We start from the raw sequence: 26,974 nt of genomic DNA, 5'->3' as shown, positions 1-26,974 counted from the left end.
CCACAGATCTTTGTCCCTCAGCAAAGACAACTGAAAGCTCTGCACTAAATCTTGAATGGGAGGTACAGAGTGATCAGTACAGCGCCATTACACCTCCGGACTTCAGCAATAACTTAATCCCTGTCTTCTCACCTAGATGGCCTGTTATGACACAAGGCTTTGAAAACAAAGGACAGAAAAGTTGGCACTGAGCTAGCTGGAGCTTTGCAAACCACAGAAGGCCCTTTTCCCAAACGTAAGCAGCTGCCAGTGTAAGGTGGAAATGTTTGTACCCTAAGATACTCCTCTCAACAAGCATAAAAGAATGGATTCTGGTACAGCAGTATGGTCTGAAAGATCAGTTAAAATGAGTTTGTTTCTTACACACAAAAAACTGAACAATGTAATAACTGATGAGGTATCAGTTCTGCAGGGGAAAGATAAGTCTGGATCACAAGAACACAAGACAAAGAGCGTCACGTGCTGTAAAAATCCTTGTCCTCAGAAACAGCAGAGCCTGTAATAATCTGAGAAATGCCTCAGCGGGAGCACTGCTTCCAGTTTTTGATCACTGCACTTCAAAAAAGATGTGAACCAACTGGAAGAGTCCTAAGAAGAGCGATGACAACCACCAGAGGTTTAGAAAACATGATCTATGAGTAAAGATTGCAAGAAATTGAGTTTTTTAGTCAGGAGAAGATAAGACAGAAGAGACAGATAACAGTCCTACAATATGTAAGAGGCTGCTTCAGAGGGATACTCTGATTTCCATGTTCATGGCAGATAGGAAAAATAAACAAACAAGCTTAAACTGCACCAGTGATTCAGGGAAAAAGTGATTTGAAGAAAAGCTAATGCAGCACCGACACAGACCACACAAGCTGAGGAACCACCCTGGAGGTTCTGAAGAACAAACTAGACATTTGTCTGCAGCAAATGAAGAAACACTGATGCTGTCTTTGGGTCAACTGATGGACAACACAACCTCGGGTTCCTTTCAGGCCTGTTTTTCCACGATTGGAATGTTATGCAACTGTAATTTTTAGATGTGTTACAGCGATTGTATCATTATGACATTAAAACTGGATCATCCAGTCCTCAGCAAGACGACAGAATTATAAGGAAATGCCAAGACGCAGTGCTAAACAGCACCTTTTTACAATTTCCTGACGCTTCTGCACCATTTGAAAGTACCTCGGTGCTGCCACAGGAGTGGGATTGTGAAACCGCCACGCAAGGTTCGGATTCAGAGGGAGATTCTGCTACTGACGGCAGCTGCCGAAACGCCACAGAAAGTAACACTCTGACCAAGCCACCCATGCACGGCAGCTCACCAGGGCTCACAGGCTGCTACAACCGCACGCCACGACCTGGAACCACGCCGTTGAACCGCAGGTGGATGCCGCGGCGCCTCCTCCGCCCCCACAGGTGTTTCACAGCTGTCGTGGGGGACCCTGAGGATCAGCACAGCAATGCCATAATGGTGTGGCACCACCGTGACGTCAGCCGATGCACTGACACGTCGTCATAGCGTGGGGCTGACGTCACAGCGAGAGGACACACGTGGGAAGACATCATGGCAACCTCCCCCTGAGGTGGCGGGCGGGAAGCCCGGCCTGCGGGGGTTCCGGCGGCGGGTGCCCCGCCGCTCCCGGCACGCCCCGCCTCACCTGCCGAGCAGCACAGCACGGCGGGGCGGGCGCCAGCCCGGCCCAAACCCAGCACCGTGGGGGCGAAGAACATCGCTTCGTCATCAGGGTGCGCCGTCACCAGCAGCACGCGGGCGCCAACCGCCCGCCCCGCCGCCTCCCCTTTCAGAGGGGCGCGAGCCCCGCCGGCCGCGTAACGGCGCCGCAGGCGGCGCGCGCCACCGAGCAGCAGCGAGAGCAGCAGCGCGAGCAGCAGCGCCAGCGCCGCCGGCCCCCAGCCCCACGGCCCCGCTGCCATAGCGACCGCCGCCGCGCCGCTCCGGCGGGAAACGGGAGGGGTGGCGGAAAGGTTCCGGGGCACGAAAGGGCCCCCCCCTCACTTCCCCGCCTCGAGGCGGGGCCGCCCGGCTGCTGTCGCGGAAACGTGCCTCGGCTCTGCTTCTGTAGGGCTGCCCGGGAGGAGGGGCACACCGGCCGGGCGCCCTGCCCTCCCCGCGCTTGGCCGGGTCCCAGCGGGGAGCGGGGCCCCGCGGGCGGGGTTTATGCGAGGGCCGCTCCCGCTGGGTCAGTGGCTGCCCTGGTCCTGCAGTGCACCGGCCGGACCTGCTGGGACGTTAACAAATAAATAACTAATAGTGACAAAAGCTGAGTTTTTCAGAGTGTAGTACCTTTTATCCTTGCACTGTGCTGCTGTGGAAGGGGCGCGGGTTAAGGGAAACCTCCAAAGCAGGGCAGGAGGCGCTTCTCTTCAGACACGTTCTGCTACCTGCGGATCTGTAAGGGGAAAAAAAACGCGTTTGGGGACATCTTAGACGTGAAGTGAACCCTTGGAGAAGGTTGCAGAGTGAAAGGGGACAGGAAGTAGTAAAGTAAACATGAAAAAGGCAATCAGATACACCATGGCTTGGAAACTTCGCTTTTTGAGACAAACAGCCAATAGGGAAGACAAGCGTGCTAGGTCAGTGGTGGAGACATTAGCTGGGTAGATTTAAAGAATAAAATGAGGAAAGCAAGTCAGAGTTTGGTATCTGAAGAGCAGCTAATACCTCACAAAGTGTACGCCTGACTTGTCTTCACAGATTTTTATTTAGACAATTTAACTTCCAAGTGAACAGGGGTAGTCATCGGCACGCGTCGGGATTAAAGGCTGCGGACGCCTCAGCAACACACCATGCCGCCTTAGCGTAGCACGTAACAGTGGAACTCGGCCACTGTAATAACTACATACTTGGTACAATACACGTTTTATAAGTTATCATGTTTGCCACAGGGTGAGCCCCTGCTTTATTGGTCTGAATAAACAATTGGGTGGATGCTGATCCCACAAACGTGGGGTACGACTTTTTGTACTTATTGGAAATTGTAACAACGATAATTTAATCTTGCCTAATGGTACCTTTTTTTTTTTTTCCCTCAGAGTAAACCTGATAATGTGATCTTATCACATCTGCAATTCCATATTTGCAGGTAAAACGCCATGCAGATCTGAAATACCTTATTGAAAAAGCAGGGAACAATATACATCCTCCTCACTCAGGGGGAGGAATAAAGACATCTCAGCTTTTAAACCTCTCCCTCGTTTTCCAGCCGCCGTTCCTGGCTGGAGGCAGGGGCACGCGCCGGTGACAGGGCGGGAACCTGACGGGGGGCGGGAAGGCCACGGCGGGGCGATGCTCAGGGCCCAGTTCGGCTCCAAAGGCCCCATTCGGCCGCCCCCCGCGCCCCGCTGCGGGGCCGTTACCGATTATTATAAATTTATATCGATTCGACCACAATTCGCCGGGGGGGGGGGGGCTCTCCTGCGCTCCCACCACCCCTCCGGTCAGTAACATCGCCGGAGAGCCGGCAGAAGCTGCCGGTGGCGAGGAGACCCGCTCCCCTCAGCGCCGCCGCGCCCCGCGCTCGCCTCATGGCGGCCGCGCCCCCCCCCCCCCCCCCCCCCCCGCCCCGAGCCTCCTCAGCGGGGAGGGGGAGGGAGCCCTTCCCCGCCGCACCGGGTCCTGGAAGGAGCATAGCAACCCTCCCTCTCCCCATCGGGCCCGCCCGCGCCTTCTCGCGGGGCTGGCGCTGCCTTGGGCAGCATCGCACAACGGCATGGCGGGAGGATGGGGCGAGCCCCCGCGACCGCTAAAACCCACCGAGCGGCCGCGGCGCCGTTTGCTCCGTATCTGCCAGGACCTGGCGAGAGGGGGTGGAGCCGCCCGAGCCGGGGGAGGGGAGGCAAGATGGCGGTGGCGGTGGCGCTGAGGTTGAGGTGAGACGCTGCGATCGTCCAGCCCCGCCAGAGCCTGCCGCCCCGGGCCGCCGCAGCGCCGCGCCGTCGGTAAGGGCGGGGGGCCCGGCGGGGCGGCGCGGGGGGGCGGCGCGGCCCGGGGGGGCAGCGGGGCCTAGCGCCTCCGCTGTGAGGAGGAGGAGGAGGAGGAGGAGGAGGAGGAGGAGGGGGAAGAGGCGGGGGCCCCGGCCATCCCTTCCTCCTCCCCCCTCACCGGGGAGAGAGCCGCTCTTGTCCCCGGGGGGAGGGTGCTGGAGCCGGGGGGGTCCCCGGGGGAGCCGGCGGGGATGGGCAGTCAGGTGTGGGCCGGGGGTGCCGGGTGCCTGCGGGTTTTTTTGGTTATTTTGGGTTTGTTTTTTTTCTTTTTTTTTTTTCTCCATTTACGCTGTTTGTGTGCGGGAAGGTCCGGAGGGGCGGGGGGTGGCCGTGAGGGATGGCCCTTGAGGGCAAGTTTTTGGAGAAATATCAGAGCATCGGTGTGTTGGGTGTTCATCCCTGTCCTGTGGGTAGAAGTGCAAGTTAACACCCCGCCCCCCTAAAAAAAATAAAAAAATAGGGGCTATTCTTCAGAATGGGCCAGGACGCTCGGCCAGGAGCGCGTTAGTCCCCGAGGATGTCCTGCTTTCGGAGCCCGGCTTGGAGGTGCGCCTGCTCCAGCCCCACGCTGAGGCTGTCACTGGTGGGGAGTTGTTGCTGATGCTGACGCTGAATTATTCATATAGGACCTGTAAACATCCCCAGCTTCTGTCATCCCTGGGCTGCTGGAGGGCACAGTGGAAGTCGCTTTTTTCTAGAATTATTCTGACTTGATGGTAAAGAACTTTGTACTTGCTGATATTTTTTTTCTATACTGAAAAACTGTGGGTGTCAAGTCGGTTGCAGTTAGACAAGCTCCTAGATGGACTGTTAGTGTTAGGCAGGCTCGAGGAAGTAAGTATGTAGTCTGAACAGTCCATTGTTGTCCAAAACCTGCTGCTTCTTGTTTCACAGATACGGTCTTAGCAAGTGCGTTACCTTTTCGTGACTGTAAATGCTGGTGTAACCTAAGAATAAAAAAAATGATTACCTGTTACAATGAGAAGGGGATGTCTAGTTCTGAATACTTGGTTTCATGGCAGCATTCCTGTATTGTGCAGTATTTTTAGGTGTAGCACTGTAGTTATGAACTGCTAGAGCTCAGGCAGGGATTTTTATCATAGGCAGTATGATTTGGGGGAAAAAAACCCAGTGCTATTATAAAAAACATTACTATTGTGCTAAGTAGGGTGGCCATGGGCACAGCTTAAGTGCCTGAATAAGCGGACACATAACGTTGTGTCACTGCACATAAGGACCGTGCAGATCTGTTGCAATTTTGCACTGGAATTTTATTCTGCAGAATGTTGTTATTCCTGATTAACTAAACAACCTTGACATTTGGAAAGGAAGTATGAAATATTTGAAGTGGATTTCTAGTTAGCTGAAATCTGGTGTCTTGTGTTGGGGGATGAAAGACCTTCGTGCTTATCCCAAGGATTCAAAAGTTCAGGGGAAACATGCCAACTACAGTGACCCTTTTTGCGAAAGCATGGTTAATCTTTTCTTGACATCGCTTTTCTGCGTGATATGGTATAGGCTGCTGAGGGAAAAAGTTCTGTTGTGCGTTCTGTGCAGTACAATTTGCCTGTTTGAAATATACTGTCTGATATTGGTCACTGAAATACCTAAGCTTGTTACTGAAATGGGAAAGAGCATAATTTTTGAATCTTCTTTTTAAGAGTTATAATGTGCATTTTTTTAATGTGCAAAGACAATATAAAAAGTGTTTGCTTCCAGAAGTGTTACTTCACTCTAGCTTGTTAGTTATTGTACAAATCAATTAAAAGTAACTCTCCAGATTGAAATTACATGCACAAAATTGGAACATATTCACTTTTCTACATTGTGCTGCTGATTTATTTTAAATACACTTTATCTCCTACAACCATTCATTTTAGTTGCTCTTTCTGGGCATACATGTTTTCATTGTGATCTAAAGGGATCTAGAAAACTCTCTCAAAAACTGTGGTAAAAGTAGGGATGGACTCTAATGCTTCCTTTCAATTTCCCCCCTCTAGTCCCCTTCCACAGTTCTTCTGGTTCTCTGACTCCTTCTTCTAAGTTATTTCATTTTTCAGTTATAGCATGAGTGAGAGATGCTCACAGGGCAGGGAAGCTGACTTTGCTTCAACTACTGCTAAATGCATTAAAGTAACTGAAAAAGTCTATTGTATTGAAGAAATATTTTTTTCTTTATTATGTTCATAATATTGGCATTTAACATATGCTTTCAAAGCTCTCAGCCAAAGTTTTGGTGAATTGTTTTATGCTTGTCTAGAAAATAGTTTTAATGAAGGTTTTCTTGCACGATCTGAAGTACTACTCAGAGTAGTACTACTCAGTGTGCGTAGCTACTTAAATTTAAGATTTTACCAACTGTTTAAGCTGAAAGGGAACCATGCCTCATGCAGGTGCACTGCAACACAGCACAATCTTGAGAACAGACTGGTAACCAGACAGTGGTTTCATAATGCAAACAAACATTTCCTGGATGCTGGTCTTGGACTCTTCAAGTCATTTATGTTCTTTAGTCAAATCTGAATCAGTGTTTCAGAGGACAAGCTATTAACTGAATGTGTTACGTGCTCTCTCTACTGCAAATATTCCAGATAAAAATTCAGACCTATGCAGGACTGCTGTCTGTAAATATTTGCTTTGTGCTATTTCTAAATTATGCAAATAGCCAGGAACATGCTGTATATATTTTCCATTTTAGTTTTGCTCTCCTTCAATGATTCTCCATCTAGTAATGATGTTTTGTGATGTTCCCTTCCTCTTCCGTGCTAGTTCAGTGTTTATCGACCATCTGTTAAATGACTACCGCAGCCTGGGCCTACTGGGGCTTAAGTTTAGTGAGCTGGGTGCATACAGAAAGCCCAGTCTTACCTTGGAGCTATGTTTCCTCCCAGTATCCTATGAGAGATTTCAATGTCCTTGAATAGCTTCACATCTAAACCACTCATGTAATATTGCCACTCCCAGACTTATTTGATATGCAATTTTTTTCTTCAGGCTTAAGGAGGATGTTGGTCTCTGTGGTTTTGAAGTCAGTGACTTCACCTGCTTATGATTACAAAGGGTATTGCAAAATTAAGACGCTGTATTGATACCAAGGTGCACCAGCTGTCTCTGAAAAATCCTATTGTGCATAACTCTTAGGAGTAAAAAATTCAGAACTGAATTTTTTTTGCAGACAGATTACCTGGACAAACTCTTGACGAGGACTTAAAAACTCTGTGCATGTCAAGCGACTAGTCTTGGGTAAAACTGAAAATGAAAATACATTCACAAAGATGGCGAGGGAAAGAACACTTATAAATGAAAAAGGATGAGGTAAAGTATAAAATACGCTTAAAAGAGTATGATGTCTCTTTTAATAGCTCCTCTTGTGCCGTACATTCAGTTGTGCCTTATGCTGTGCTGCAGGGAAAGTGCATTTGGTTAATTCTCTTTGTAGTCCTCATGAAGTCAGAGGCACGCTTGTCCCGTCGAGAGTTGAAAACAGCCCCAGTAGCGTTCCCTGGCTGCAGGGCACAGGCCACAGGCTCTACGTGAAACGTCTGGTGGGATTCCTGGGCAGAACCTGGGGCCGCTTTGAGAAGCGGATGCTCTCCTAAATGGATTAAAATACATTCGCGTTTCAAGGAAGATGTCTGATGAATGTGTATATAAATCAGTGTGGAAACCTACTGATTCCTGCCCCGTTTGTCAATGTTAGAAAGTTAAGCCCATGTAAGTTCATTACAAGTTCAAGTGCTGTTCAGCAAACTAGATAGGTATATTATTATAGTTCAGCCGTACTCTTCACCTCATTAATAGTGGTTTTGGGGGGAAAAAAATAAAGAAGAGGAATTAGTTTAAATCAAAAAATTGTATATTCTTGGTTATCCACTGTAGAGTTTTGTCTCAGGTTCATGTTCTTCAACCCTTGTTTCTGTTTTCATGCTACCTGAAATGCTGTATTGGCAGAGAAGGGGTGTCTGGAAGGTTTGAATTCTCCCACAAAATCAGTGTAATTTCATGATTTAGCTTTCTTGGAACCTTAATAAATGCAGTCACTTACCTGTTCCATTATAGCCATTATTTGTGTAGGTGCTGATGTTTCACTATGGTCTCAAAGCTCAGACTTATGCATATGTAGAACCTTGAACTTCTGGTTGTTGTTTTTTTTCCCAGATAAAAAGGTTTACTTATAACATTTGTAGTTCAAGATGTCTTCCATTCTTTGCCTTTTTCTGTGACCTAGAGGCTGCTGTGCATTTCTCAATCAGAGTTATATTTTTATATATATTGTTGCATTCCCTGTGAAGTAGAATGTCTCAAACTTAATCATAAATGTAGTTACAATAAACTTTGTTTCCAGAAGGCCCTTGTGCATTTCCTGTGGAGGATCTGATTAGACCTAGGCATTGCTGTTATGAACAGTAAAAAAAAAAAGTCTTATTTTAACCTTATTGTATTTTTAACTAAAATCTAAACTTGATTTTATCTGAAGCCAGTCAACTGAGGAGAGTGATGAGGTTGATACTTAGTTTGTCCCGAACCCCTCTTTATAGTATGTGGTTTCTCTTATAATACATCATAGTTTGCGGAGCTATGGGTTTAGTCGGTATGGATGAGTCAAGTTACATTTCCTTTTCCAAACCAGAGCTGCTTTAAAAAGCTGCCACTACAGATATGCTTTTGATAATGAATGAACTACAGGGAGAGGCTGGAAACTTAAAACTGTGACCACATAATTTCTTGCACGTTAGATGATGTCAAAAGCAGTTTTAGCTGCAGATGGTTTAATGGTGGAAGAATAAATTCATGTGCAGTAGCTGTTTTTAAAGTGCCTGTGCTTTCAGTCCAAGATGGAGGAGCAAAAATTGTTGTTTTGAAAGAATATTTTATGCATCTTGTGTGATATGTATGAAGTTTGAGATCATCATGGTTATTTCTAAATCATAGCTGAACTCGGAGGAAGTAGGTGAATTTGAGTAAACATTGAGTTGCTGGGCACTGACTCATGAGTGAGGGTGACTTGCAAAGGAAGGTTGTTGTAGTTCTTACTGCTGCTACAGACTGGTACGTTGGAGGATGCTTGGGTTGGTTTCTGTTTCACCTTATAGTTTTGTGGGTGAAGTTTGAATGCTTCAGTTGATGTTTCACAATCAGCTGGGTTACCCCTGTGGCAGGGATGGGGGCCTCTTTTGAGAGGAAAGGTAGATGTCTGCAGTTTGGGAACTGCTGCAGTTATCTCGGGGAGGGGGAAAAAAGCTGTCTCCCCTTGTGAATGAGAGACCGTATCTGTTCACTGTTCTCACTTTGTAGGGTTTGCCTTGGATGTTCGGTTTGGTTGGTTTCTGGTCGCTGGGTCATGAAAATGTTTGTGGTGTACTTTAACTGCATGCTGTTTGCTTTCTTGGAACAGCCAGGTATGAGAATCTGGTGTTGCTAGGAAAGCCAAAATATGTTTTAAATGTCTTGAGAATACAAGCTTTTCTATGATATACTTTCAAAACCGAAACACCTTGTAAGGTTTTTACCCTTCTTTGGTTTAAACCACAGTTCAGTGGTACTTTTAGTGAAGGAAATGTCTACACCCTTCATTTCCATTTCTGAATGGACTTCCTCCTACCTCTTCTGGATAGTTTTGGTGTTACTGTGACCCTCCTTGGCAGAAGAGAGCTGGATAGGCTCCGTCACAGCGAGTAAGTGCTATTCCTTGATAAAATTCAGAAGAGGTGGTTTCTTCCCTCGAGTATTCCCTGTACCCCGGTGTGTTAACTGGTGAGTAGATACTGAAAATAGGTATTTTTATTTGAAATGTGTGCACTCAGCACCCCTTTTTTTTTTTTTTGTGAGGCAAGTGGATACCTGATTAGAAACTTCCTAAGATGTTAACACAATCTTAGTTTTTGCTGTTACGATCCCCCATATAATATGATAAGGTTGTGTATAGCCTGGGTCTTGATATCATACATTACCAACTTTTCTTTAAGCTCATAAATTACAAGAGAGATTAAAATAGAATTTCCTGGAGAAGAGTATCTTGTCAGCTGAATTTGATCGACCCCATTTTGGTAGAGCACAAATTCTATTTGTATTTGTAGTTACCTAGCAGGAGAGAAACTGTTATTTAAAGATGAAGTATAACAGTGTGATCCTGTGATTTGGCAACAGTTTGGTTGTAAATTGCATATGCAAATATGCAACCAATAATAACCTTTTGGAATGGCAATAAATAATTTTTAAGTACTCTATTAATATTTATTTAATGTTCCAAAAGCTATTACTTAAGTGCATAAGGAGTTGGTAGTCTCTTAATGGAAAATCTTTTTCTATTAAAATTTGAAGTATAAAAATCGTATTTTAATTTTTTAGCTGTCTTGATGCAGATGGAAAAGTCGTGCTAGTATAGAGTAAATGTGACATTTTGAATTGACTGTTGTAATGCTCCTTGACTTCTGTCACTTCTGTAATTGGCTAAATTAAAGTATACCGTGCTTCCATGTCACGCAGAATATGAATCAGACACCGTATAGCATAATTGTGAGTTAATGCTTTGGACATTCAGAAGTAAGACGATGTTGTACGCTAGTGGAAATTTCAGAGTATGAGAAGGATCACATTCAGATGTTTGGGTTTTCTTAGCATCTTTTTTTCAGATACCCCATTGCTGTATTTATGGCTTGATTCATATGATGTTAATAATTAATGGAGAGAATGTTACTTAGTGTTGCTAGTAAAACACAGCCTTAGAGATGTTAATTTTTCTTACTGTTTTTCTAGCAGGGATAGAAATAGCAATTTTTACGTCAATGACCTTGTGAGTAGAGGGAGTGCAACCACATGAGATTAAAGTTCTCAAGAATTTATGATATATTTCAAATGTCTGTCACAGAAGAATAAAAGGGATTTGCACAGGCGGAATTGTTATGGAAAAAATACTTGGAGAAAATATGTTCATTGTTTCTATTCATTCTAATAGCGTATGCCCATATGCTTTCATTACAAGCTTCTCTACAAGAGTGTTCTGCAACATAAAACTGAGTGGAAAAAGATTAAAGAAACTGTGTAAGAGGTCCTGAGCTTTAAGGATGATGTCTGTGCTCTGCAAAAATGGGAAGCACAGTATTCTGGAACGTGTTTAAATAGCCTTTACCTAAATTGTCTTTAATTTCTGTGTTGACCTATTAACATTTTTTGCTCGTAGCATGCAAAGAATCTTTCATCTTTTGGGGGCATGCCCAACAGATTTTCATACTTAGAAGCACACATGTAAGCTTGGATATTGTAGCTGGAATACATTTCCTTCAGGTCTTGTTTTAAAGCACAAAATTATCTTAAATCTGCTCAGGCATTAACCTTCTAGTAGGTTCTTGAATGAAAACCCTGTGTCTTTTAGGACTGTCCTGTCTAATGGTCCTGTAGCTAATTTTCTCACTTACCATCCCATCCCATTCCACAATACTTTGCAGATCTTCTTATCATCAGACTTGAAGTGTTAACATAGATCAGTTTGACCCCAAACTTCTTTCTTTATCACTAAATTTTTTCATTGTTGTTTTTCTGAATAACTGTCGTATGACTGTGCTGATAATTGGACATTACAGCAGTGACTGAAGGACCAATAACTGCTCTTGAAGTGTTTGTTTTTTAGTTAAGACTTTTAGACCACTCAGTCAGTCCTACTTATAACGGTACCGTTAATGTTCTGAGCATTGGAGTTTTAGGTGGTAAGTAATACTTAGCCTTTTACTGTGTCTGTTAGTTTGAGTAAATAACTTTTTATGTGGAGGTTGGGCCCATTAAGCTATTTTTAGAAATCTGTCGGGAACGTACATGTTATACATATACATTCTTGTCTGTGGCATATCCCCAAGATGCAAATTTGATGTTTTTCCTTGAGTGTTTGAACAGATTTATGATTCCCTGACAAAATAAAAATGCTACTAGGAAGATGTGTTTTGCACATCTAGCAATATACTTGATGGGTTTTACTTACATGAATCTCAACTTGTGCTTTTGTGTTATTGTATAGGAGTCAGAGCATTGTGTCTGGAAGGTCCAGACACAGGTCCGTCATTCATGAAATCTAGTTTCTGTGGTTTGATAGCTTGGTCCTTAAATGTGGCCTGTTTTGGTTTGGTTTTTTTTCCATGAGATTGTTTCATTACCTTTTTATGAAGTGAAATCCCAGAAAGAATTATTCACAAGTATTGTTATCGTGCTTTGGATAAAGCCTTTCTAACCACTGCTGAAACAATCCCTTCACTCTTCATTTTCTCACCAGAGTAAACTTCGAATAATATCCCTGAATTAATTTTGCAGTTCATTGTAGATACCCTGTGTAAGGCAGAGCCTTCCTTGTTCTGCCATAGTTTAGTTACATCAGAGCTCAATTTACTAAGGCTGCTGATTTAAAAACAAAATCCCTCAACTCTGTTTAAGCCGTATAAGACTGTAATCTAATTCTTTGCACTCTTTATATCACACTTAGTTTGCTCAAAAACAAGATGAGGAAAACTCCCAAAAGGATGTGAAATTTAATTAGCAAATGTTGGTTAAGTACTTCAAGATGGCATGAAAATTACTCTAAATGCAAAAGTGTTAGCTTGTTTCATATATGTGAAGAAAAATTTATTCTACCCATGAGACCGGTCTCTTATCCGTGAAGGTGAATGTGAGAGTAGGAGACAGGGGATTCCAGCAAGCAGGGCTGTGGTTCCACAAACAGGGAGTAGGTGACTCCGCCGTCCTTCTGCCCTCTTGACCCCTTCCCTTCTGCTGGCGTAAACATATGTGTGGCCGTGTGTCGAACGGTTTTGGGGAACTGGCCTGCTAAAAATAGTCACAGTTTTTAACCTGCTGTATTTTCCCAAGTGAAGAACTGCTTTTCTCGGGCAGTGCTAGCTTTGCCTGCTTAACGTGCTGCAAGACTTGAGTCTTATTTCTGAATCAGTCATTGACTGTTTCCTGGGTAGTCTTTGAGAGATTTCTTAACCTTTCTGTGACTCATTTTCCCGTGTGTATACTGAAGATAGTAGGTACTTCTGCTTCTTTCTGAAGCATTTTGAGATCTGGAGATCAAGAGAGATTGTTCAAATTAGTATTGCCTCATAGAAACCAAATCTGAAATTATGCTATGACTGTTGCCAATATACTACCCAGTCCGAAATGATTTGTAACTTACGCAAAATTCTCTGCGTATGACAAACGTAAGTGCGAACAGTAGCTTTTAAGGGGAGGCCTGACTTGGATCTGTTCAGTAGTTGGAGCCGGCCGAAGAGAAAAATATTGTCATACCTTTAGAAATAAACATTGTTAAATCATTTCCTTGCCTGAGAAGCTCAAATTAGCACAGGGCTGAGTAGCTCTTCACAGTTCCTGAAACTGTTGCCCTTGCCACTGCTTTTCTCAGCTAGGTATCTTCAGACTTAACAGTTTCTTTCTTGACTCTTTGCTCCTATTTCTCATGTATTTTTAAATTATTTTTAAAAATATTATTCTTTTAACACTTTTGGGTTTCCCCATCCCTTATGGTTTACCACGGAGTCTGGGAGTGTCAGTGAAGCGGGTCACTATTGCAGAATGCACTGGGTTCTGAAGTACAAAACAAGATATATTTCTTTTTGCCCCTTCTAATTGTCAGTGTTCAGCGAGACAGACAATTTGCCAGCTTGGTTGGCAGCTGTATGAAAGTATTCACGACCTAACTTTATCTTTGTGAGACATTTAAGGCAGAATTCCAAAGTGTCTTAACAGCTCTTACAAATGTTTATATGAGAAATCTCTGAAATTCGCAGAATAACATGAAAAGGTATGAAAATAGTTGGCTGAAAAACAGAACCTTGCTGTCATTGAGCGGAGCTAGAAGTTGACCTCTTGTATCGTACTTTGTCAAGGGTGCTGAAAATGAACATGAGCAGCCTCTGTTCTGGCAGAGAAGAGGGAACCCGTGGAAGGATTGGTGAGGCAGAGAGAGTTAACAGCGAGGAGCTTTAAAGGAGGATTCTGACTGGATTTGAAAGGAGCTAGACGGAGTTTGTCATGACTAATGGAAGGATACAGCAGTGAGGAACGCCCGGATGCGATTGTTTACAGTCTACACACACAGTTACATTTTATGCAAAAAGACTGCAGTATTTAAACGTAATCTGAACGTATGGAACTTGGTGAGCAGGAAGCTAGCATTGCCCTCACCAACCAAGAAATAGGTTGATGAAGAATAATCTGTGTCGCGGGATACGTGCACGTAGATGCTGAAGAGGGAGGCAGATGCTTTTAGATTAAAGGTTACAAGGTTGCCTCCAGAGAAATCAGAGTTGAAGTCAAGTACTTACATGCACAGTTGCAGAATTAAGGTAGTAAGACAGGGAGAGATAGGCAGAATTGGTTGCACTTCTATAGGCAAATGTTGGTGAAACTTCCCCCCCAGTATAGGAGAGAGTGTAGACAAGCTCGTGCTGTAGGAGACTGGGAGATAAGATGGGGTCTGCAGGGCGTGTGGAGAGATCAAATTAGGGGAGTGTGCAGGCACATATGGATGTCTGTAACAAGGAGAGGAGGCTTAGAGGGAGGGAATATTGTACTTCAATGTAATTTTGCATGTTGTACTACAGTGTTGAATTTGTCTTGAAAGAAATGAGGTCCTATGCAGAATCCCCATCCTTTAGCTCCCTCCCCACGTTGTAATTGCCAATATGTAACCATGTATTTTCCTCTGCTGTTACTGCCCATATCTCTTCCTCCTGTTGTGTCAGTTCCCTCAGGGAGGAAGAAGTATGCACCCCCACCATTGACAACTTCATTTTTTCTTTTTTTCCTCTCTTTGCTGCCCACCTCTCTTATTGAACACAATAATAACCCCTGATGGTGTTTCTGTTGACTTCTTCTGTTGGCAGCTTTTCTGTTTCACTTTTTTTTATTATTGTGGTGCTACAAAGAAGGTCATACTTGCAATTCTCAGTAGGAAGGCCGTTAAGATGAATGTCTTCATATGTATTATGTAAAACTTGTAGGTTACAAGGTATAGGGTTTGCCTTATCATTGCTGGATGGGTGAAGGATGTTCGTGCTTGTGCGCCATGCCCTCCTCCTCCTCATGTTTCCGCATCTATTGCAGAATCTGGAGAGATGGTCAGGACCTCTCTTTGCTGTTGGTTGTGAAAGGTTCTTATATCAATGAAGATTTCAGCACCAACAGTCCTAAGACAAACGTAACAATCTCTACACTAAAGTTCTTGTGAATGGAGAAGTAGCCTTTATAGCATCATACAAAGTGAGTGTGGGTTGAACTTTCTGTATTTAGGTTAATGAAAAACTTGCGGTTTGATTGAATATTGAAAAAATAAGGAGAAGATGTAAATTGATGGAGAGAAACTAGAAAAGACCTTGACTGATGCAGCAACTGGCCTATGTCTGTGTGTGATTTTTCAAGTGGTTGCTCTCCTGATCCCCTGTGCATCCCCAGATTCTCCAGATCTACCTGACTGTGGTCAGCATGTCAGGGAAGAGAATAAGAACAGGATGAGCATTTATCAATATTTCCCCAGAATCTGGTGTACGTTTCTGGCTCCCTGTGCCTCAGAATGGGCATCACAGAACTAGAGAAGGTTTGGAAGTGGTTGACAAGGAACAGCCAAGGATTCTTCAGCATAGAAAAGGTATGGCTGAAGGGATATGATAGAAGTCTACAGAATCACATGTGCAATAGGGAAAAAAAAAGAGTGAAATAGATATTTGGTCTGTTCCAATGTGAAAACTAGAGATATCAAAGGAAGGTAGTGGTCCAGAGAGAACAAAAGCGGTTGGTTTCTCATGCGAAGTGCCACTAAACTGTAGAGTTTCTTGCAAAAAGCAGTTGTGAATGCTGAGCGCTTATACTAAGTAGTTCAGAAAACAGCTGGACAAACCGATGGAAGAAAAGGCCATAAAGAAATCTGGAACAGAAAGGCTCTTACTCAAGGAATCCCTGAGCCAAAGGCTGCATCTCCAGGAGCCACTAGCAGGCTGGAGTTTGTTGGGAAAGTACTGGTATGTGCTCCCTCAATGCCTGCTGCTGGCTGCTGTCACTCACAGCACACTGGCCTAAAGGAGCTTTGATTGGATCCAGTATTGCTGTCTTTAGTGAGGGATAAGGTTTTTAAGGTGTAGCAGATGTACAAGTCCGGTTAGTCATATTCCACATGTTTATGGAGACTGCATATGGAGCCAGTGAGGTGGCACAAGTTAGGGCATCAGCAATTCAGTAAACTAAGATTTGTACTTCTGTAACCTCAGATTGTCTGGGCATCCTTATACCGTGAAGCCAGTTGTCCATTTAATAATAAATGGGAGTACTTATCACATTAGTGAACGTTTGGTTGAGCTGACAGTTAGCCACGTGCTGCAGTTTTACATGGAGTGGCATGGAAGTTGAGAGAGAAAAGTCAAATGGTTTTTTTGCTGTAGCTTGGACTTAGGAATACCTTTGAGTGTTCAGGTACTATAGCTTGCAGCTAAGTCTCACAGTGTATATTAGCTAAAACTGCTTGCTTTCTGACACTGTTTCTTGATTAAATGGAGTACATATGACTCAGACCTATTAGACCATCACATAGTTGGTAAAGATGTACTCTAATGAATGCAGGATGAATGATGAAGTGTAATAAATGTTAATGGTGAAGAATTCTATGTTAGAACTTGTCACTTGGATATGAATTATAGGTATTATAATAGATACATAGGTACTATAAAGCACACAACTAGTGATCTGTAGTATTGCTTTGAAAGAGAAACTAGTTTTTTTTCTTTAATGTTTCATATCTGAAAATCAGGTTTAAGAGGTAAATGTAAATTTGCCTCATTATCTGATAGTCCAACATGTTAAGCGTTCCTTGTTTGGTGGAGAGTTGGGGGCAAAAAAAACCCCTAAACAGAACAGGAATGATAAAATATTTCAGATGAACTTTAAGATCTGTTTGTGTAGCTTGCTGTGTCTGATCCTTTCCTGAGCTGATTTTGTCTATTGACTGTTAATGGAAAATGCAGTTCAGAAGTATAACTTTACATGTGATGTTTGTGAAAGGCTGCAGATTAATGCACTTTGAAATGAAGCCATCTAGGCAGGGATCAGCAGTTACTTTATTTGAAGGTCTGATATGTCTGCTAGGCTCTGGACCAGAGGTTGAGAATTGGCTACAGGTCTGATAGAATTCTGTATTTAATACATAGGCTCCAATGGTTACATCTTTTGAGCTATCGGAGAGAAGTATCTTGTGTTTAGGAAATATATATGTCCTGCTCTTTTGGTTAGAGCCATAACTCACCTGCTCAAATCACTGACAGGCACAGTGTTTAATCAATGGCTTCTTATCTTCAGCAGCTGAAACTATACACAGGTTCACAGATGCTCGGACCTTGTTAGTGTACTTGTCTGGATTTTTTCAGTATTTAAAATCTTCCCCAGATCAGTGTGCGCTTCAGTGCTCACTGTTAATCTGTAGCTGGAGAATACAATGGAGGCAAAGTAGTCATCAGATGTCAGCTAAGCAGGATTGTTGTAAGGCTTCATAGTATATTCCGTTTCTGGCATCCCATATGAGACAAACTATGTTGTCAATTGAAGTAGTGTTGGGTTTGGTTTTGGTTTTTTCCCTTTGTGACTGCCTTTTTTTAACTAAGTCCTTCTGTAAAGCTGCTGTTAGGCAGTAATAGTGTTTTAGGGCCCGAGTAATACTCTGTGGTTTAGTGAACTGTAGGTGGCATTAAGTAAAGCAGCCCTAAGACTACCTGAATCTGAAAGTAAGAAACAGTTCACAGAATCAAAAAACTCTGTAGAAGAAACAAAAGTGAACTTCAGGGTGTACTACGGGAATTTACTGTAAATAAAGAGTCCATCCATAGACTATTATAACCTCTTTAACATCTATTTAAAGTGACCTACTTTTCTTTTAAAGCCTTCCTAATTCAACTGGTAACTGGTAAAATGATGTATTCCGACAATATAATCCTCAAATCTTTGTGTAGACAATGCTGACATGTCTCATTTTGAGCCCATTTAAGGCCTGTTAACATGTTTCAGATAGAGTAACCTATTAAATAAATACATCAGGAAAAAGCTTTTACTGGTAATGGTTGTTTTGCTTAGGTGACTATGGCTGTAATGTATTGTGAGTACATCTGGTACTTCAGTGCTTATCAGTGATCTTTTTTCCTTTAGGCGGTTTCCTAGAAACATGATTGCTTGCTGGTCTTGATCTCACAGCTTTGTGAAGACTTCTTCTCTGATAATGTCAAGTTCAGGCTACCCTCCTAACCAAGGAGCATTCAGCACAGAACAGAGTCGTTATCCTACTCACTCTGTCCAGTACACCTTCCCTAGCACCCGGCACCAGCAGGTAAGGAGACACGAGGGTTGCAAATTTAGCAGGAGTATAAATCGGAGGTCTGCTGTGCCAAGTTAAAGTTTTTTAATTATTATTTTAAACCAATGTAATGCAAGTCGTTCACATTTGAAAACAGCGGAGTTGCAGACCATTATGCCCTGTTAAAACTGACTGGGGAAATCTGTACGGCAGTGTTGTTTGTGCCTCCAGAGTTTGGCTCTTGCGTTAAGGCCGATGGGTCTGCTTATGCAAGTACATTGTGTCTTTGAAGGAGGGTCTGATTTTGGTGTAGCTTCTGAGAAGTATAACCTGTAGCCATGTACTGCTCCTCAGTTCCTTCTGAAGTATTACCTTGAAAGGATGTAATTACCTGTTGAATTATGCCTTCCTTCAGTGCTGTAGCTGAAATTATTAAAATCCCTGACTACCGTTGACTGCAATTTTGGCTTTTTAAAGTTTTTGCTTGTTTTTGTTTCTTTTTCTTTTTTACCCCGTCTTTCTTTTCATGTGGACTAGTATTAAAAAAGTGCACTAAAAAAACCATGAAGGTATCCTAAATAAAACCCTACAGCATGTCAGCTTGCCAATATTTCCTATTTATTTAACATTTGTAAATGCTCAAACTGGCAAAACATTCTTCAGAAACTGACCTGTCTTAAAGACTGGACATTGAGGATCTTATTTCCTCAGTAGGTTGAGTTTTTTTGATTCTTACTTCCTCTACTTTTTAAAATGTTGATATATTAAATATAAAGAAATTCTCTAAGTGGCAGAGAAGGTGTTTTGCCTGCTGAGAACTGCGGCCGCTGTTGCTTAGGCAAATAGTTGTGGGGTGGTTTGGTTTGTTTTCCCCTCCTTTTTTTTTTCCTGGAAGAGCTGCATTTTGCTTCTTCAAGATTAAATATGTATCTGCTTTTTTACTTGTTTTTTTTTTGACAGAAAACTGAGTTTTATAATTGTTTATCTTTATCACGGGGAATTGATATAAACTTCCTGTTTTTATCCATTGGTTTCTCGTAGTTTGAATATATTCCCTGGGGACTGTTTTGTTGCATAAAGTTTTGTTGCAGTTTTGCTTTAATTTATTAGTGTTTAGTCATCATACTAAATTTGGCCAACTAAGTGTGTCTGAGACCGTATGCATTGACAGCAGTAATTTTCCAAGAATATGCAAATAACCTGTCTACAGTTAGTATACATGTAATATGAATACAGTGTTCTGGGTGTAACAAATCCTTTGGGCTCTTGGGGCGCTTGTGGCTACTAAATTTTTATGGGGGATTAATCTCCTCTTAGGCCCAGGAGCATAAGAAATGAACCCATAGTCATCTTTCCTTCTTCTGTGTAAGGAGTATTGGGCTGGATTATCTATAAACTAAATGTGGTTTTTGACAAAACCTGCGTGCAAGGTGGAGAATGGGAATCTGAAATGTCAAAACTTATGTTACACTCTGAATTATTTTTCTGAAGCAGCTGTAGTAGTGCTTCCAGCTAGCTGTGTTTTGCTGGCCAGAACTGGAGTAATGGATTTCTAAGAATCTCCTACTTGGTTATTTCTGCCAAGCATTTAATCTGCCATCCTGTGCTCTGTATGGCATGGTAGGCTGTGAAGGACTAGCTGTTGGCTTTGGAACAGCTCAGGTTTCCCTTGTTTTAATGAAATTCTCCTCCTGCTACAGATACTTTAGATGTTTTGTTCTACTTACATGTTTGCAAAAGGAAATTCAGGAATTGGAGCTTTCTGGTTTGCTCCGTATTTATTTTTAGATAATTTGTAAAAACTAAATCTTATGGGTGATGCCCTATTGCGTGTCTTGTAGAGCTTCTCTTCAGTTAATGCCAGCTGCATATGATTTTTAAAAGGAAGTGGTCAAAGACCCTTATATACCAATAAATTGTACCTCACTTCAATTACATATTATATCAGTCAGAAGACTGATCTTGTCTGAGTCTTAGCCCTAATTAATAGTGTCTGATACAAAAATGTCTTGAGGTGATAACAGAAGCAATTGCCTCAGGGTTGCTGAAATATATTCTCGGTTTACCACTTTGTAGTTGGATGTGCAAAACTGATTTTAAAGGATTTTTTTTTAAAAGGATATTCTCTGCTGCTGACTCATTTGTGTTTTGTTAGAAGTTGTTAATAAGATAGGTGGAATTCTTGGCATAAGTATTTAGTCTCTTCAAAGTTCATTTAAAACTTAGAACGGCCATTTACAAACCTTCTTTTTTGAGCTGGAATAAGCCTTTGGTGATCTGGCCTTGGTCTGTGTTTAATAACTTTGGAAATGGTCATGCCATGACACCAAACGCTTTTGATCTTGTCTTCTGCACCTTTGTTCTTGTTAACATCAGAAGCGTGTTTCATTTAGGAATTTGCAGTTCCCGATTATCGTTCGTCTCACCTGGAAGTCAGTCAGGCAACCCAGCTCTTGCAGCAGCAGCAGCAACAGCAGCAGCAACTTCGGCGCAGGCCTTCCTTGCTTTCTGAATTTCACCCAGGCTCTGACAGGTGAGGATGCTGTTTTCAAAGTATGTGAACAGGAATCTCGTATGGGTCTGTGCTTCCTATAAAGTTAGTTTTAAGTTTTGAATAGAAAGGTTTTTGCGTTTGACAGTGTTTACCTAAGTACTTGACGTTATTAATCGGTGCTCCATTGTTGCGACAGTGTCAATCTCCTGCGTTTGAGTGTTGTAGCTGTTGTGCAATTCCTCAGTCCCTGTGGCTTAACTAATATTTGTTTCACAGACAGGATGTGACAATCTGCTTCGCTTTTCCCACACCTCTCCTAAAAACACCGTCAGTAAGGTTCTGAGAATCCAAGTGCATACTGAAAAATTTTAATGCTGTTTAGGCTAAAAGTATGTGAAGTTTGTAACTTTGGATAGTTGAATCTTGCCAAGTAGAAGCAACAAGTGCAAGAGTTGTTGCAGTGTGACTATTACCTGTCCTATTTCCTAGATTAGGCTCGCTTATTCAACAGGTGGTATCTGCGTGGCTGGGCAAGTAAGAAACAACAGAGCTAATTGGGTGTATTAGTCGTAAGAATTGTAAAGCACTGAAACGTGGCACAAAATGGACTTCTAGGCACAGAGGCTAAATCAGAGTGCACGCTACTTCTGGCAAGACAGTTGACAGCTTCATATCATTTGTTCTAGATACCCTTTTTGTCAGTCTCAGATACCATTCCTGTCCCTGTGGAAGCAGATGCAACTGATTCGGGTTCAGTAGCTTAACCGAGGACAAGTATAGTGGACAACTAGAGCGAATTGTATGTTCTAATTTAATTTCAGATTGGTGATATCTTCTCAGTAAAATAGTTTACTTCATGGTGGGTATTGATGAATGTTCAAATGTACCTTAATATTACTGTAAGGTTGATAGGTTCAAGAAAGTTTTCAGGCCGTATTAAGCATTCATTTGACTATAATCCTGAAAAATATTGGATGGATGTTGAAAACCAAATGTAGAAATTAAAAAGCCACTACAGGTCAGAATAAGATTAACTGCATTGCAGTAAGTTAGCAAGAATGCGCCTCTGTTTAGGGGAGAGGTTACTGTATGATTTATGCACCTCAATTCATCAGTGTATTAGTATGCTGATGTACAGTTGTAAGAAACTGTTATTGCTTGTAACAACCTTTTTTGTTGGTCGGTCCCCCCCCGGACTCTTAGTAAGCATATCTGCTAGGAGCAGCTTTATATGCTGGATTACTGCTAGCAGTTTATTTTGGCTGTAACTGAGGTATCTGGTTCTGAACAAATACCAGTGATGAATGTTATGTAAATACTGGTCTAGCTTAAAATCTCATTAGAATATTCCCAGAAATAACTTGATGATAGTGAAATCTGGGGCTTGTTGTTGCCTTCATCTTGTGTTACCAAAATGTCAGCAAGGCTCTGTTTTAGTGCTGACAATCATAGTGGCTTTTCGAGTTCTCAAAACGTCAGTTTATAGCAGAAGCAAATCTCCCCCACCCACTCCCACCCCTTTTTACCCAATTTACTAACTGTAGTAAATTTGTAAAAGCTTGTTCAGTAGTTTTGGCAAAATATGGAAATCTCTTCTGTGGCACTTCATAGGAAGATTTTTGAAGCATATGAGGTTCTTTTATGGACATCCTGTGTATTGCACTGTAAAGAAGCCAGTGATACTGTTCTTTTGCATTTTTTCTGAGAAGGAGGAGTTTTTAAATTAATCATGGGTTGAATCAATGACTGTTTCTGTCATATAGTAGAATTTTAGTAGAGATCAAGTTCTAAATAGGCTCATGGCTCATTTCAAGCATTCTGTGTATATCTAAAAATTGTTTGACTGCAAAAATAAAATAATGGAGCTGTTGTGGCCATCTGTGTTCAGGGGAATATAGTACTATATCTCATGGATTTTTTTATTTATTTATAACTTGAATTGGCTTTGATTTGAATTATATTGTAGCAGTGGTAAATTTCTTTAAGGGTTTAATGATAGGCATGTATTTAAACAGTGTCTTTTAAGACTCAAGTTAACTTTCTCTTTTTCAACGAATTTTAACTGTTGTATTTTTGAAGATCATACTTAAAACATTTGTCTGCTTTTCTATTTAAAAGGAGCTTCACTAAATTGCATCTCCTGTATATTTGAAAAGGGTTGAGAAACACCAAATAATTTTCTTATACGTTTTTCCATACATTTTAATAGTTTACCTCTTCTGTATATTAGGCCTCAGGAAAGGAGAACTGGATATGAACAGCAATTTCATCCAGGTCCATCTCAGACAGATCATGATTCACTGGAATCTAAGCGACCACGTCTTGAACAAGTCTCTGATTCCCATTTTCAGCGTGTCAGTGCAGCTACTGTCTTGCCTTTAGTACATCCTCTGCAGGAAGGATTGAGATCTGCTGATATTAAGAAGGTAAAGCCATTTTCTGTTGTGTTGCTGAAGGTATAACTTCCTATGTTGCAGTAAGCTAATAAATTTTTTTCTGTTAGGTAATTTTTTTTATTTGTCTTCGGTCCATTCTTTAATCCCAGAAATTTAATTTTAGACACTATCACAAACTGTGGGCGTGAGTCAGTGTTACTCTTTTTCTAAAAGAACAAGAAGATAAGTCTGTCTCAAACACAGTAAAGAGGTTGGATTTCTGAGTTGCCGCTACACTCTTAAGTCATTAAAATCTCAATTGCAAAATTATTGTAGTACAGTACATGAAATATTTCTGCTTTTCAATAGAAAGCTGCTGACAAATGCATGCAAGTCCATTTTTTTCTGTAATGAATATTTGTACTGAATGGTCAAAGTACTCCACTCCACCCCCTCTCCCTTTTAAGCATTTGAAATGAATCTGCTTATTTACATAACACTAATTATACTTGTCACTGCCTCATTTTGGGTAAATCTGGGGCAGTCTGGTTTGGTGTGGATATTTTCTATTGTAGATACTGAATATAGATTAGAGCAATTTGTAGAGAGCAGACAAATGTCTCCTAAATGAATATTTAATATCTTCTCTCATGCACACATACAAGCACAGAGACTTGCACACCAAAAAGGTGGTGGGTAGTGGGTGTGACTTCTGAAGGTGATCGCTCAAGTTTCTAAACTTGGATCATTTAAAGAAAAATTTCACCATATGGATTCAAAAGCTAAGAGGCACCAGATTTTCTAGAAGTTGATTACTTCTCTGGCCTTCTCTCTGCTGTTCCTTTTAGCATGTGAATAAACTGTCTGTGAATAAAGTAAAATTATGATAGCATGTGATTTCTTAATAACTTGCTGTGTTGCATAGCAAAGATAAGATCAAAGGGGGTTGGAGAAACCAAGCTAAGGCATGCAATGTTAACATGCTTGCACGTAACCGAATTTTTATCCAGGCGCTACATATAGAAATCCACTGTCTCAATGTAGAAATACAGCCTCATATTATCTAGAGGAGAGGTGACATTCAGGTGCGTCATCTTACAGTCAGATTGGCTTGAATGAGGGATGTATAACTGAGCTGGCATTTGCCACCTAGGTAGTCACGGAGCATGATGGTCTGAGGACGTAAATGAAGACAAGCTACAACAGTGCTGTTGTTAGAATATAAAACATGATCATAGAATCATTAAGGTTGGAAAAGGCCTCTAGGATCATCAAGTCCAACTGTCTGAAATAAGTTGTTTGGAAACGCACAGGAAAAAAAAGACACACAGAAAAATCCAAATGAATAGTGATCTGTCCTCTCAAGCCACGTTAAGTTCAAGAGAACTTAACATTTATAACCACTTCTAACACCTGGTGTACTTCATCAGGCTGGTCATGGTTATCTTAAAGATTATCCTCATCGATATATGTGCAGAGGATTGGCTCTCAAGTAACCCTTCCTTTAAACATGAAATAATACTCTCTACTTTTATGAAGATATACTTTTAAAAGGGAGATGTTTTGATGATATTTTAGTTTCAAGGTAAATATTGAATTATGCTGTTATTTTTAAAGATGGACTTTGAAATTACAGTATCATAAATGGACTATCAGTTAATTCTCAAATATTTAGAGCATTAATAAACTGAAATATTGAACTTTAACTTAGCTCCTCAACAGAGACATAGGTAACTGGAAATTCCTTTCAATTCATGCAGGCTAGTTTGGTCACTCAACACTCACTTGCATGTTATCAATATAACTGATTTTTTTCTCTCTATCTTCCCCCACCATGAAAGGACCCGGCTTTTGGAGGAAAGCATGAGGGACCATCTTCTCCAATTTCTGGTCAGCCTTGTGGGGAAGACCAAAATGCTTCACCTTCAAAGCTGTCAAAGGAAGAATTGATACAGAGCATGGACCGTGTAGATCGCGAAATTGCGAAAGTTGAACAGCAAATCCTTAAACTGAAGAAAAAGCAAGTAAGCATAGCAGACACTACTGTCATTATCTGCCAGTGAAAAGGTGTGGAAAAACCTCATTTGTTGGCGGTGAATATTTTGGTTATGTGAACCAAATGAACGAGTTAAAAAGGGAAGGTTATGTATATGATTTTGCTAGAACATTTAAATAGATTGGGTATCATGTGTTTTAAATAATTCTGAAAATAGGAGAAAGCCACATAGGAACACCAACAGTAGATGGCTTCATATTTTGAACTCTTGCTAGATGACTAGTGAAATGAGGGCACTGCGACTGTAACTTCAGCTTTAAAGATGACTGCTGGGTGAGGGGAGGCTATTGTTTTTCTTCTTTCGCAGTCTGCAAGGGGAGAATCCCTTGCATGCGTCTCCAAAACCAGAGCTTGTACAAAAGTCCCTGGATCATCTGCTTGCACAAGGGCAGGAGATTGGGGATTACCTTGGGGGAAGTGTAGTAGGAGGGGGGTGCGAGTAAACAGAGAGAGCAGAGAAATAAAGGAGGAAATATCACTTTTTTAGTACAGTCCTGCTATGCTTTGCATCAGAGAACTGCGCTTTGGCCGCTGGAAGCAAAGGAAGTGTTTGCTGGCAGTAGTTGTTGCCTTCCCAGTAGCTGTTGTAGCCAGCTAAACCTACCCTTCAATCTAGGCGTCTGTTATTCATTGGCAAAAACCAAGTCCTTGTCCCCCTTTCCTTTTATGACTCAAATATCCAGATAGAAGTATTGCCAGCTTTAAGGTATTTTTTCGAGTGGGAACTCTGTAGGAATTGAGAGTTACGCTATAGGGTTTGTTAACTTGTAGGTCCAGGATGACAAATAGCTCTCTGGAGTGGTGTGTTATTATGGTCTGGAAGCATTTAATTATGTCTGAATTTTAATGACCTGTGAAGTGACCTTCAGAAGGAAAAACAAAAACGGATGTTACTAAGTACCTGGCTGTGTGTTAATGATGCTTATCTTTTCGTTTGTTCACTTTTCCACAAAACCAGCAAGTGCTATGTGTATCATCTGCGAAGGTTCGTTTGTGCACATTTGTATTAATGTTTTAAGTCAAATCGTAGAGTTGGTGTTGCCTGCAATAATTGAGCCTGTTTATTATGGCGTCCTGCAAAAATTGTAGATTTTGAATTCTTACGCAGCGATATTGCACGTGTTGTGTAAGACAGGATGGATCCCTAGCATCTGAAGTTTTTTTGCATGTTTTTGGCAGGCGTTGGATGAAGGGTATGTACAATTAAAAAATGAAGATGTCACTGAATCAGTTTTATTTGTTGTGAAAGCAAATCACAGCAGTGTAGTAGCTCGGAAAATATTACAGGTTTTTTTTGCTTGTTTGGTATTGTAAGAGTCTTGGAACTTCAACGCATGTGGAGTGGTTTATTTCATAATGAATGGAAGCTATGAAGTGCATTTGGAATGATGTTCTCTGTGGATCGTTAGAAGGACTTTTGTACTTTTTTTAAAAAAAGACAGTAGTAATAATGACACTTGAATACCTATGATGCAGAAAGGCAGCTCTGTGGATTACTTCCTCTGTGAGAAGGCAGGTTTGGTGTAACTGTTCTCCAAAGTTAATATTTTTGTTTGAAGTTAAATAGTGATAAACTACAATGCAACAGTGGCTTTAAATGTCAAGCTGAAACAAGTCTGATTCTATGCGGGTGAGTCTTGTAAACAGCTAACTTGGTTTACCAGTAGTATAAGAAATAGTCTTGTTATCGTCCCTATTGGCATTAAAACCATTTCATTAATTTCTTGTCAGTTAAGAGG

General features: G+C 41.7%; 2 protein-coding genes across 6 annotated transcripts in view; one reads left to right on the top strand and one right to left on the bottom strand.

Annotated features, from left to right (window-relative positions):
* PIGL (phosphatidylinositol glycan anchor biosynthesis class L) overlaps positions 1–2,255 on the bottom strand; it is a 62,874-nt gene extending 60,619 nt beyond the window's left edge. The window contains exon 1 of the mRNA XM_064467951.1: positions 1,650–2,255. Within this exon, the coding sequence (XP_064324021.1) occupies positions 1,650–1,926 (277 nt within the window). The 5' untranslated portion in view covers positions 1,927–2,255. The remainder of the gene's footprint in view (positions 1–1,649) is intronic.
* A 1,542-nt stretch (positions 2,256–3,797) lies between these two features.
* The window catches only part of NCOR1 (nuclear receptor corepressor 1), a 73,167-nt gene continuing 49,990 nt past the window's right edge, over positions 3,798–26,974 (top strand). For 2 of the 5 annotated variants that reach the window (XM_064467937.1, XM_064467934.1), the window contains exons 1-5: positions 3,827–3,951; positions 18,166–18,343; positions 20,704–20,843; positions 23,035–23,230; positions 25,021–25,203. In XM_064467937.1, the coding sequence (XP_064324007.1) occupies positions 18,236–18,343; positions 20,704–20,843; positions 23,035–23,230; positions 25,021–25,203 (627 nt within the window). In that variant the 5' untranslated portion in view covers positions 3,827–3,951; positions 18,166–18,235. Of the gene's footprint in view, positions 3,952–4,622; positions 4,713–18,165; positions 18,344–20,703; positions 20,844–23,034; positions 23,231–25,020; positions 25,204–26,974 lie in introns of all 5 variants that reach the window. The other 3 variants (XM_064467935.1, XM_064467936.1, XM_064467938.1) reach the window with 3 other exon arrangements.

Source organism: Phalacrocorax carbo, chromosome 17 (genome assembly GCF_963921805.1).
Source record: "Phalacrocorax carbo chromosome 17, bPhaCar2.1, whole genome shotgun sequence".
In the NCBI taxonomy this organism is placed as follows: Eukaryota; Metazoa; Chordata; class Aves; order Suliformes; family Phalacrocoracidae; genus Phalacrocorax; species Phalacrocorax carbo.
The sequence above is the reverse complement of the archived record's forward strand: the minus strand, read 5'-3'. Positions and strand labels throughout refer to the sequence as shown.